The sequence below is a fragment of the Patagioenas fasciata genome, chromosome Z, assembly GCF_037038585.1.
Source record: "Patagioenas fasciata isolate bPatFas1 chromosome Z, bPatFas1.hap1, whole genome shotgun sequence".
Lineage (NCBI taxonomy): Eukaryota > Metazoa > Chordata > Aves > Columbiformes > Columbidae > Patagioenas > Patagioenas fasciata.
The window spans coordinates 21171461-21184252 of NC_092560.1; the positions used below are offsets into that span (position 1 = coordinate 21171461).

The 12792-nt window shown below is 41.5% G+C and overlaps 1 protein-coding gene across 14 annotated transcripts in view; it reads left to right on the plus strand.

Moving 5' to 3' along the window:
• Nucleotides 1-318: 318 nt before the first annotated feature.
• Nucleotides 319-12792, plus strand: part of MPDZ (multiple PDZ domain crumbs cell polarity complex component) — a 98372-nt gene continuing 85898 nt past the window's right edge. For 13 of the 14 annotated variants that reach the window (XM_065860195.2, XM_071802627.1, XM_071802629.1 and 10 more), the window contains exons 1-3: nucleotides 319-415; nucleotides 8636-8711; nucleotides 9302-9468. In XM_065860195.2, the coding sequence (XP_065716267.1) occupies nucleotides 8696-8711; nucleotides 9302-9468 (183 nt within the window). In that variant the 5' untranslated portion in view covers nucleotides 319-415; nucleotides 8636-8695. The remainder of the gene's footprint in view (nucleotides 416-8635; nucleotides 8712-9301; nucleotides 9469-12792) is intronic. The other variant, XM_071802628.1, reaches the window with a different exon arrangement.

The window sequence follows — 12792 nt, forward strand, 5'->3', positions numbered from 1 at the left end:
TGGGCCCCGTTTGCCACCTCGCCTGGAGCCGCGGGGAGAGAAACTTTGCAGGAAGGGCTAAGGCGGAACACGCCAAGGACGCAGCGGGCCGGGGAGCGCCGAACGTGGCACCCCGACTACCCTGATACTCCCGCTCCCCGTTGTCGGGATGCGCCCGCAGTTTCGTTCTGCGCTGCCGGCGGCCGCCCGAGCCAGTCCTGGGGCATCACCGCTTCCGAACACTCGCCGCCGGAGAAGCCGCGCGGGGCTGGGGCCGGGCCTGGCCGGGGGGGCGGCGGGGCAGGATTAGGTTTCAGGCCGCCGGGGCGTGCCTGAGCGCGCTTCCCCCGCGGCGCGGCTCGGCGCCGTTACTTGGGGGCGGGAAGGGCGAAGGCGGGGAGCGGGGCCGGGCTGCCAGGCCCGCTGAGCCGCCGGGGTAAGCGCAGCGCCGGGCCGGGCGGCGGGCTGCGGGGCGAGCCCGCCTGTGTCGTCCTGCGGGGATGCGGGCAGGGGCCAGCAGTATTACTGGAGTTTTGAGCGGCCTTTTAAAATGTGTTTATCTCGCGAAGTTTAATTTATCATTGTTCTATTGGTCAGCCGGATTTCGCGGGGCCCGGGGACGCGGTTGGAGGAGGAGAGAGGCCGTGGAGCTGCGGGGTGTCTGAGCCTTTTTCTCGCGCGCCCCGGGCAGAGCGGTCCGCGGGCGGCGGGGAGCGGCGCTGGGGCTGGGTTGGGCTGCGGCTCCGGCCCGGGGCGGGCGGGCGGGCAGGCGGGCGGCGGCCTGGGGCGGCCTGGCGGGCAGTCCTCGCGTAAACAAAAGCAGAGCTTCCCCCGCTGCTGCGGGCAGCGCTGCGCGCTTGGCCCCCCTTCCCTTCTCTTCCCCCCTCCCTTTTTTAACCCCAGGGGGAGTGTGTGCTGCGGGGAGGGCTCCTCCTCTGCTGCCGCCACAGACCTGCGGGCGGCCGCGGCCCGGGGAGGCAGCTGCGCGCAGCGGCCCTCGCCCAGCCCCTGCGGCCGGCGGCCTTGGGGCTCGCTCGGAGCGCAGAGGCCCGAGCGGAGCCCGCGGCTTCCCTCACGGCGGGTGTGCCGGCTCCTGGTGGAGCGGCGGCCGTGCCGGTACCTGTTGCCGCGCTCTTGGCGGCGCTTCTGGCTCGTCCACACCCTGCTGTAGCTCTCGAGCATCGCCACGGGTCTGTGTTTAAACAGGAGCGTTTTGTCAGAGTGGAGGCGGAGTGGCGACACACAAGCCTCAGTTGTGCCCTGTGATGGGTCTGGTTGTGCGAAGGAAAGGGCCTCGTTTTTGGGACGGTTTGTTTCTCGTGTGGTGTCCCCCCTTGCTGCAAGTACCTCTCTGAATTACTGGAAAGAGCAGTAGGGATAAAGAAAATACAAGGCAAAAGCTCACAAAGCCAGCCATTTGAACTCTGTTTACCATGTTTAACAGATTCGATTTGCCATTTGACAGGGCAGTGTTGTGTTCTCCTGTCACTTTTATCAACATTGCCTCATCTCTGCGTATTTTTGCTTCTTAACACACGCAGAAGATTTTTTCAGTATAAGCTGTTGAACAGAAAATGTCATTACAGACTATGGTGCCAGAAAGAGTAGCAGAAGTCTCTTGTGGGAGCACAACAGTGATTTACTGTAATCCAGTTGAAGGGTCTGAATTTTGCCATTGTGGAAGTCAATTGTGAAAACCGTGTGGTTTCTATATCAGCACTGCATTTTCCAAGATAACAGCAACTCGCTCTGATGGAGGATTCTAAACTGGAAAAGGGGAAAGTGTTGAAATATTTTTTGGAAATGTTATTTGATGTGGAAATGAAAAAAAAAAAACCACGTTAGAAGAATGTAGAATGAACATATCTAAGGACATATCCACCTTTACTATCAAAATTTTTTTATGACAGAGGACTTCACCTTATTTTTTTTAATTTTCAAAATTGTTATCCATTTTTAGTATACATATTTTTTTGTCCCTGTATCTTGTTAGCAGTACCATGCACGTAACATCTGCTGATTAGCATGGGTGTTTCTAATGGTTTCCTTTGTGCTTTCGAGAAGCTTTTTCATCGGGAACTGGATACATTCTTTCCTCTCTGCACAAAAGTGCACTAGGAAAGTTAGATGAATATCAGCACTAGGGAAAAGAGAACTGCACTATTTACGTACTAGCAGATGATCTTTATATTCCGTCTGGATCTATGTCTGAATTCTTCAGAGAAGAATACCATACAGCTTCTCAGTTGCTCCAGTTGCTGTGAATGTCTTTGTTTTAATAGATAGCACTTTAATTAGTGTATTGAGACCCGTTATAAAGACCTTTTAATTCATCAGTTCCATGTTTCATTTTAGAAAATGTGAAATTCTGTGGAGTGTATCCAATAAATTTTCTAATTGAGTTTATATCTGAGCACCCTGCTGAAGCAGTTTGTGCCGATACAATGCCATGCTGGCAGTATATCATCATTGGGAAGGACAGTTTTGTTTCACTTTTACCATTCCCAAGGAGTCAATATATGAATATGCCATTTTTTTCCCAGTGTCTTCTTTTCACATAGAAATTGCTTTGGAGAAGCGTTGTTTGTTGCTTGTGGAATAGTTGGTCTAGACAGTATTTGGGTATTTATTTTGTACGCTTTTCAGACACCGTCGTTATGTCTGAGACACCTGGCGTGATAGTCTTGTTACATACGGTAGTGATTTTCTGCATTACTTGCCTGTTGTCACAGTATACAATGAGAAGTTTGTGTTTTCAGTTTGTAAGAAAGATGGTGACTCTTTGTTGAAGCTTAATGGCAGCCATTCAGTGGGGCTTCTTATTTATTCATTTATGTATGCTGTTGTCACTTCTGTGAAGAATGCAGTGTACATTAAGAAGTGCAACTGCTGTAGGAACGACTTCCATCAAATTTAACTGAGTTTAATGGATATGATAATTGATTGCATATGCTGAAAACATAAAGAGACAATACTTTGCCTGAGTTTCATACTTTAATTCAGTATATGTAGTGTCACTTATATTCTGCATGTACAAAAATGTTACTTTTCAGTTTCTGAAGCTAATCCTGTATTTCAAAAATTAGAATAAAGTGATTCTAATTCATCTCAATTTAAAATATTTACTGAAAGTTTTTGTTTGTTTGTTTTTTGTTTTATTTTTGTGTGTGTGTGTGTGTGGTTTTTTTATTTGGTAAACAGATGATCCGTTAGTTTTCTTAACCAATGAAACCTCTAAAAATCCCCACCAGCAAAAGTTCCCCTACTATGATGTTTTTGCAATAACCTTTGCAATTTACTTTTGAATGACGTGTATCACACATATTTATTAGTAGGTGAGAGCATTAAGTATAGTTTGGGCCCATTTCCAAGTTGCAATTATAACTTGCACATCAGCTAACCGTGGGTATTATGCTCATGTCAGGCTCTTTACTGTGTTACAGAATATTATTAATTAAACAGAAGCAAACAGATTGCTTGTTCATCCCAAAGCATTGGAAGTATCCTTAATACGTTAGTGTGATGTGTACAGAAAATTAAAATATCTCAATGTTCAAAATACTACAAAATACTACAAAACTGCTTATAGCCTTAATACAGGCTGTGTGTTGGTTTCCGGACTGCCTTTTTTAGTTCTGTTTTGAATGTTTCAGAACAATTTCTCATTAGCATAGCTTTTAAATGTAAATTTCAGGCTTCTGGTGCTTGACTGTTACATTCCAGGTAGTCAGTGGAAATTGGCTTTGTTCCTCGTGGAGCAGTCCACGTTCGTATTAAATCCTTAATTTGATTCGGTTCTCTCTTCTGTCATGCAGAAGCATGCAGTCCAGGGTCTCTTGACTGATGAAAACAAGTGGTTGATGTTAATTTGGCGAGCTGATGTCCTATCAGTAAATTGGAAGGCTAGCCTTTTTTCCTTGTCTTTCTTCCTTTCCACTTTTTGTTTATCCTCCTTTACCTGCTGGTCACTGTGGTCTTGCATTTGTTTGCCCACGCTTTTGCTGCACGCTCCAGTATGTGTATCACTTTCGTCACGATTAATAAAGGCTGTATGAGTCAGGCTACAGATGTCAAATCCTTGTAATATTGCTTGTAATCCTAGAAAGTGCTGTATGCAACAGCAAAATCGTCTTTGTGACAGTGGAAGAATACATAGAAAAGATCTTTCAATTTACTGTGAATAGTTTCAGCTGCCTTTATACTGAGAAGACTCCCCATAAGGAGTCTGGGCATGACCTTAATTTTCTTCCCAGAACTGGTACCCAGTGTGCAGGAGGTAACTGGGCAAAATAGAAGAGCTGGTGGAGATCGCAAGCAAAGCAGAAGATTTAACAGCAATTAGTTATCTTCCATGTCCTGTGTTGTTTCGTTTCCATTCCTGCACCACACAGTGCTAACATAACATGCCTGTTTGAGTGATAGCCAGCAAGTAGGGGTGTGAAACAACAAGGGATAAAAATTAGGTATGGAAGGATATCTCTAGCCTAGCCAAGTCCAGGCCCAGGTGTTAAAATTTAGTTTAGAAGTTTTGAAATACTCTTTATAGCAGCTATAAATTGCAAGTTTTGATTACTGTGCTGCTTAATTGAGACACTTAGTTGTTGTTTTTGTTTGGTTTTTTTTTTTTTTAATTCTGAAGCAACTCCTAGCTTAAGTTTGGGTCTAGAAAACACTCTTAGGATAGGCATTTTCTCTGTGTCCTCAGGGCACTTCAAGTAATGCAGGAGATACAGAGCAAAGCCTATTACTGTGTTTTCTATCTTTGGCATTGCATGTTTGCTAATCTGCTGCCATGAGCATTAGTTTCCAGGGTATTATCTGAAATGGCTTTATGAAATAGTAGATGGAGTATCTGTCAATGAAACAGAGTAAGGTTCCGTGTGGGAACTACATGATCAGTGGAAGTGGGTCATCTTTCTCTTCTCATGAATTGTGTGGCTGTTTAGTTAAGTGGCCTGCATGGTTGCAGTGAAAAGAAGGTGCTTGACCTAAATTTTGTGTATGTTTTTTAAAATTCTGACACCTGTGGATTTTAGTGATTTAGGAGTGGTCAGAAAGAAACCAGAACTGCAGCATGCCAGCTGTTTGCTGGCAACCAAACTGTGGAAACTGGGCAGCATAAAGAGTGGAGACAACACATTTTTGTTTGTTAGCATGGAAAGAATCATATTTCAGGAGTGCAGGTTTGAAAGAGATCATCTTTAACTTTTTTGCATGCTTAGTAGAAGATGGCATGTTTCTCACCATGTACCTGTCTAAAATTACTTGTGCTTTCTACATTCCTGTTATAAAACAAGAGGAAAAGGAGAAGATGGTTTGTTTGTTTTTTTTTTAAGTTACATCTTTCAGGTACCTGTGCCTTTAAAAACTTGAAAGTAAATTTAGCTTGTTATTCACTTAGATGTATTTCTTCAGGTTACCAATAAAAAAAGTCTTAGACAGTCTGTGTTCCTATTACTGTGAAGAGATTAATGAACTTTAGCACTGAAATACAAAAATAGTTAAATCTACTTTGAGCTAAGCTAGTAAGCTCTTTGAGATGTGAACAGTATTTGTATCATGTATAGAAGAGCTGGTTTTGGCTTCAGACTCCTGTTATATGGACTGCTAGGAGTCTACAAAATGAGAAAATCAGAAATAACTTCCCATTTGCGCATCTAGAAGTCTGTGAGAGCATTATAAAAATATTCATTATAACAAATTATAGATTTGTGCCTTTCAGCAAATAATCATGCATGCTTCCATATTTCTCCCCTGTGCATTATTGTTAAAATGCTTGAGAGCAAGCGGGTTTAAAGACCAGGACTGCAGCTGTGGTAGGCGGTGGTTATGTATGGGTATGTCTCTGTCCTGCATTTTGGACAGATGCGCACTTGCTTCACTTGTATTTCGGCTATGTTAATGTGCTACTAAGCTGGTGCTGACAGATCCCACTTGTTCGCATGGCTGTGGCACAGCAGGAGCACAGTCACGTGGCTTTTCACCATTTCAGAGTGCAGCCAGAGCAGACGGGTCATCTTGAACTGTGACATGTAGAAACGCTGGTATGCCTCAATGTGTTGCTTCTGCGTCAGAGGAAGTGTCCTGAAGGAAAACATCCTGACAGCAGTTCTGATCTTGCTCCTGCCTAGTGCTGCAGTCAACAAAAGCATTAAGCTGGTCAGCTGAGGAGGGATTCCCCGCTAGTAGAAACAAAAAATAGGGAGAATTAAACTGAGACTTAAAAATGGATTTGCTAATGCTAAGATAGCTCTAGACCAGTATTCCTACCTCTGAAGCATGATGTAAATAGAAAGTATATAACAAGTGTCTTAGGAGAGGTAAGGACTTTTCATTGCAAATTAGATAGGATCATCTCCATCTACAGAGCATGTTTAGAACATGTGTGCACTTTAGAAAGCTTCCATCATAAATCATCAGAGTTTGTACCTCTGGGATTTCAGAAACACAGTGATGACATTGTCCATTTTGTGACTTGTAACACATGACTTTCACAGCATACCAAGAATGAAATTTTGGACAAGTTGAATCATAACAGAAAGCAATATCTAACTACTCTGAAAGATACAGAGTTTTTGCAGTTGCACGTCTTCTTGAGATTCTTGGGGAGCTAAATCACAATGGTAACCCTGTATTTTTCCTGATCAGTTTTCTTGGAAGATGAGAATGAAACATACAGTGCCATGTGCTTGTGCATATAGTACTGTGATAAGCAGGATCGTGGCACTGAAATAACTGAAAAATACTCTTTTTTATTTTATTTTTTTTCCTGCGCAGTTCTCTGGTTGCCTCCACAACACAGCCCCATGAGTAGCTGTGAAAGAAGAACTGGAACAGTGAAACAGGAAAGAACTGCTTTGGTTGGTGTTGCCACTGAGAAAAACACCTCCGAACCTGACATAAATACCTCTGTTTGTAAATAGGAACTCTGAATGGAGGAAGTTTTCATAGTTTGTTCATCTAGAAGGAAAAGTCATGAGTGATAAGGTTTGGGGAAGCCACCTTCCTTCATAACATTTAAATGATCTCATCTAGCTCTTCCCATGTAAAACACACATTTTTTTTTGTCTTGTTTAGTGGAGTGACAAGCTCAAAACACAAGGTGGAAACACAAGGTATTTGGTTTGTGTTTCAGATCTGGTAATCATGTGCTGGGATTTGCCTTGGCAAGCGAGGAGACATTCATGAAGCTTATTTTTTACTGATATGCACAATTTGGATCATGGAATAAGCTTACTTTGACAAATTCAGATTCAAAGGATTTGAGTGTCTGTCCCTAAGTGGTACACTGTCCTAAAGAGGATGATCAGCAATTCTATACCAATGTATTGGAAAATTCAAATGCAATACAATAAACCGGTATGACACCTCAGACATATCTAAACCAGGGAAGTCTTGGCAATGGAACTTGAAATTGTTTTTAACTCATTTGATTTGGAATTTCTGCAGAAACCACAGATAATACAGGCTTGTCAAAATGTTCATCCTGGCTTGTGTTCCTTCTAAGTGCCTCCGTCTAACAGCTGTTCTCTTGCTTTTATTGCGAGGACTGATACATGCTTGTCTTGCTCGGGTTCTATTATAACTAATGGTCCTGTTGAATTTTAGTTAGGCTGTCTTAACCAGAGATCTGTCAACACCATTCCTTGCCCTATATGTCTCCAAAATTTCAAGAAAAACTCTTTTTTTCCTGAGCATTTAGACATCACAGCTCTCTGCATATTGGTAAGGTTAGTGGATTCAAGTTGGAATGCTATATTGAACTGCTTTCGTATTATCCAGAAAACAAATGCACCGTTGTTAAGGATGACGAAATACACAGCTGAGTTCCTAAACCTGTAGTGATGCTGGAACTCCTTACTTCTCGTCTATCCATCTCCATGAAACATACTCCGCTACTACAAAATTCTAAGCAATTACAGACACAGTTGGGAAAAAAAAATAAATGGCAAACAAACACCACCACCACCACCACAAGTCAAACCCCCAAAAACAGTAAAAAAGAATAAACAAAGCAATTTCAGAAATTCTTCATCCCAGTGTAAAATTTCCTGCCTACAAAAACATGCTGGCAAAAATCCAGCTGCCATCCAGATCTGAGTCTCGGTTCCAATAGCTGTTAATTGTGGAGGCTGTATTGTGGGAGTCCTGCAAGTCTGTGTAGCATGAAGACCTTCTGACTTACATGACATTTCTTTTTGAAAGGTTGCTTTAAAAAAACGTACTATGGTTCATGCACCTGAAATTGTCAACATAGAACTTGAAAACTGATCCCGCAGGGAATGTTTTTTATGAATCACTGTAAAGGAAAGTAATGAAACTGTGAAGTATCAGTGACAGCTATGATTCATAGCTTCTGATTAAAGCAATGGAGGACATGTTGTGCAACAGTATGCAGCTGCAGCTTTGTCATGGAATGCAAAAATATTACAAAGTATATTCCTAAAAGCAATTTTCAGGTAGGCTTTAAGCTCCAAAGTGACTCACAATATGATCACATCTGAGGTTATTTTAATTATCCAAGGAGATGTAGGATTTTTTTGTGGATTGTTATTTTGCAGGTCTGTTTCTTGTTTGCAGAAATCAAGCCTTTTTTCTTCTTCAGGGCTTAATGCTTCTATAAATGTGACCCTTTTCCCTTTCTGTTGTTTTTCAGGGAAGTACTGTATTTGCTGCCGCTTCCGGTTATTGGAATAGAAGCTGAGAAGCAGAAAACATGTTGGAAACAATTGGTAACGTTTTTTATTTGTATCGCTATATTTTTTTTTTGCCAAATCAAGTGTGCATAATAGATTTTGGACATTTGTATGAGAGAGGTTTTGTAAAAAAATATCTTCTGTGCTTAGAAATATGTGACATATTTGAGTTTTTGTATTTTGTGTTTGAAAACGAAATGTGTACCCTCATTTGCTTAGTGTTTTAATTCTTAGCCTTTTGTCTTGATTTCATTGTTTTAACCTTTACTAGAAATAAAAAGTTTGTATGAAAAAGGCAAACGTATTCTGTTGTGGCTATTTTTGTCACTACATATTTAAAGTGGTCTGTAGCCACAGTTCCCATAACTAAATTTTAATAAAGGCTGTTTCACTTTTGTAACCCACTTCTAGATGGAGAAAAATGTAATTTTCACTGGCTTCTGCTTTGTGCTCTGCCTCTGACTTCCTAATTCATTAGATGTGTTTGGGCTTGGATTTTTATTCAGAACTGAACCATTAAAGTCATCTGTAGTTTGAGCAGTAAGGAGGGATACGTTTAAACCTGTTACCGGCTTGTATGTGTCTGTTTCTGAACTGCTGCTGACTAGGTATGGTTATCACTACAGATACACATCGGGCCCTCCAGGCCATGGAGCGCTTACAGGCAAAACTTCGGGATCGAGGTGACATTGCAAACGAGGAAAAACTGAGCTTATTAAAATCAGTGCTGCAGAGTCCTCTCTTTAACCAAATTCTCAGCCTTCAGACTTCAGTTCAACAGCTGCGAGACCAGGTAGGAAAAGCAGCCTGCAAGGCGCAAGTGAAAAATTGCTAAGAAGGTGCAAAAATGTGTATGTCTCTGCGTGTTGAATAGTGAAATCAAATAGCCTAAATTAAACATCAGATCCAAAGCTTCAGGGAACCAAGCGGGACATATTCATTGCCTTTTCTGGGCGTTTTTGGGGCCCATAGTTTGTGTATGCGTTTTTTTAGGTATATGGTTGTTACTTCTGGTGTGCATAGTTGGGAAGTGATGGTACTGTGTAATGAATTAACATAAGGCTTTCTGGTTCTGTCCTTCAAAAGGATCATTTTTTGTATGAGGTCTTAGGATTATTTTCCTAGGAGCCCTTTATTGCTTTTTGTCTCTTACCCTGCTAAAATGAGAATATAAAAGGGCAGCTGTGGAATGTTGATTTCGTAAGAAAATGAAGATCTGGTTTTTTGTACAGGAATAAAAGAACAAAGAGAAGCAAGGACTTCTACTGCTTTTTTCCTTGCTCAGCGTTTTAAGTAAAAGTATTACTTTTCTACATGTCTTTGGTAAGGATAAGAAAAGGGCAGCAACTCAGCTATATTGACTTGATTATTTATTACTGTAATTCAATTTCTTTGTCAGCAGAATTGGAACTTGAAGAATATAAAAAGCAGTTCAGTAACTGCATTAGGACTAAACTCTGTAACTGGCTTTGCAAATAGTTGTTTTGTTGACTCCTGCAAGATAGGCAGCTTTGTGGCTGGTATGCAAAAATGCTGAAGTGGGAGGATGAAGCCCCTGCCCACCGACATTGTCATCAGTGTGGAGTCGCATCTGGTCCCTGAACAGACTGCGGCTGATGAGGAGTCCTCACAATTTTGATGCTGCTAAAACTGTGCGACATAAGAGCACAGTCTAGCTCTTTATTGCTTCTTGTAGATCATCTTGATTCTATTTTGCACAGACAAGAAATACGTTAGAAAGTTGTCCACACTGCTCTACATTACCACGTTTTTCAAATTTTGCGTGTTTAGTATGTAAAGACTTGATGGCATTGGAGTGATTTAAAAAATCTAGGAAAGAAAGCTGTTCTGATGGTTGGTTTGCTATTTGAAAAGGAGAATTTAACAGCGACATCCAGAAATAATGTGAATTATGTGGTGATGACTTTGGGAACATGTAGTGAGAAATAAAAGTGCTCCTGAAGCATTAATGGGAATTTGGTGAAAAGGCAATTAAATTTTCACTTTCAGACATTAGCTGTGAAATTAGAGGATACTTCTCTTTTTGAATACAAACATCTAAATAGGTAAAATGAAGCAGCTGATACTACAGATAGTTAATTTGAAAATAAAGTAATAATTTTACCTTCTGCTGTAATGCTTCAAGTTTGTCTTTGCAGTAACTTCGGTGGCCTGTGCATGTTCTATTGAACATATCCAGTCTAGCTGACAGGGCAGCTGTTTGTATGTGAATTCTCTTCTTGAGATGTGCTTATACGAACACTTGCATGTGCAAATGTTTGTTTCTAGCTATTCTTAGATTTGGGTCAGCTCTTCAAGAAACTGTCATGTATTTTCTCTACAGAATCATGTCTTCCTTACAATATAACAGGAGAATGTTTCTGCTTTATGTAATTGTTTATAAAGCATATTGTAATAGGACGAAGAGTAAAATCATGAAATAGGCACTCATTAAAAAATACTGTCTTTCTTGGCATTTTCGAAGGCTCAGTTTTGTCCAAAGTCACCCTTTAGTTTTATTTTTATGGCTGGGAAGGCACTATGCTCTTGAAGCTACCTGCAGGTTTGGTGAAAACTGAAAGGCATGTGAATAGTGACCAGGCTTTTTGGCCAAGCTGTGGCAGACTAAGGAAGGAAACAAGTTGTTTCCCAAGTGCTTGCAATCAGAGCTATGTTTGAGACAGGATGACAAGTGGTGCTGAGCTGTTGAGCGATTTGGCTTTGCAGTCTATATGCCTTTGAACCAAAGATGGCTGAATTTATTGCATGTTTAACGATAAGCTGCACTGAAAGTTGAATGGGGGCCTGTTTCTTGTCAGGGTGAAGTGTGATGCTGAACTATTCATATATTTTTAACTAGTTTATGAGTTTTTAAAGAGCTATGAGACTATTGCAAAATTATAAGGAGAAGACCATCTTTTTAGGGAAGTGTAGGTTGAAAGAGAGGATGGGGCAGAGGAGCAATAATGGCGATCTACTTTCGAAATCAAACTGATTCCTTGCAAGCATTCCAACAGAATTGGCCTCAATAAATGTGGGGGCAGGATGTATTCCTGTCTCAAAGCCCTGTGTCTGGAAGGCATAGAGATGATAGTGAGAGCCTGGTTTTCTATTTGTGCAGCGAGTCTGGAAAATGAGCTGGCAAATCTTGGAAACATCTGTCATATTTTTTTAGCAAAAGATAGGATGCAAATATACAGTTTTAGCAGACAAATATTGCTTGTATTCCAGTGAGAGTTACTACAATTTATTATGGTCTAAAATGGTAGACTTTCTTTCCTTTCTCTTCCTACCCTCTCCCTCCCCCCCATAAGTGAACTTTCAAGCGGATAAGTGATCTTTCAAGCACCAAAAGATCTGAAGGAGTGTGTGTTTCTGCATGCAGGGATGTGTTTCAGATTTGCTGTCCTATTTCCTTAAAGCCTCTGTGTGTTGATTGGAAGCTGATCTCCTTCATTGTTGGTGTGTGCTTAACAAGAGCCTCTTGAGTTTGCATTTGTGTTACATGCAGTGTTGTGAACTGACTGGCATCTTGCTTCCTCCGGATGTTGGTGAGGCATGATGCGAAAGTCAGCAAATCTGATGCTTTGGTATTTATTGGTAGGTGCTTTAAAGACTTTTTTCTTAAACAGGCAAGCAGTATTTGCTTGCACTGCAAATCTGTCATTGTGAAGTTAAGAACTGAAGTGAGAAAAGTCTAAGGACAGCAAAGGGTTGGTTTTTTTTGAGAATGGCTATCCTGACTTCGCTGTTCACTGGAGTCAAGCATGGAAGGAACCAGGTCTTTTTCTGGCTCTTTATATCCATGTTCTTCAACGAATCCTTGTTTTCTTCTGCTGAAGAGCAGTCTCTTTGTTTGAAGATAAGGGAGTGATAGAAAAGAAAAAGAGAGATTGTACTGTTTTGAACATTTCAAGAATACTTCATTTTCTTTACAAGATATTTTAAAGAAAATACTTAGACTGTGCTGGTAGTCCTCTCCCGCTTCTCATCCTGTCCTTTTTGTCTCTCCCATGTCTGTCTCCTCCTCCCCTCCTCTTCCCACTCCACTGAGGGCTCTGCCAGAGCAAAATACTCTTCCCTTGGCTAGGCTGCATTCCTCAGATTCTTTTTGCTT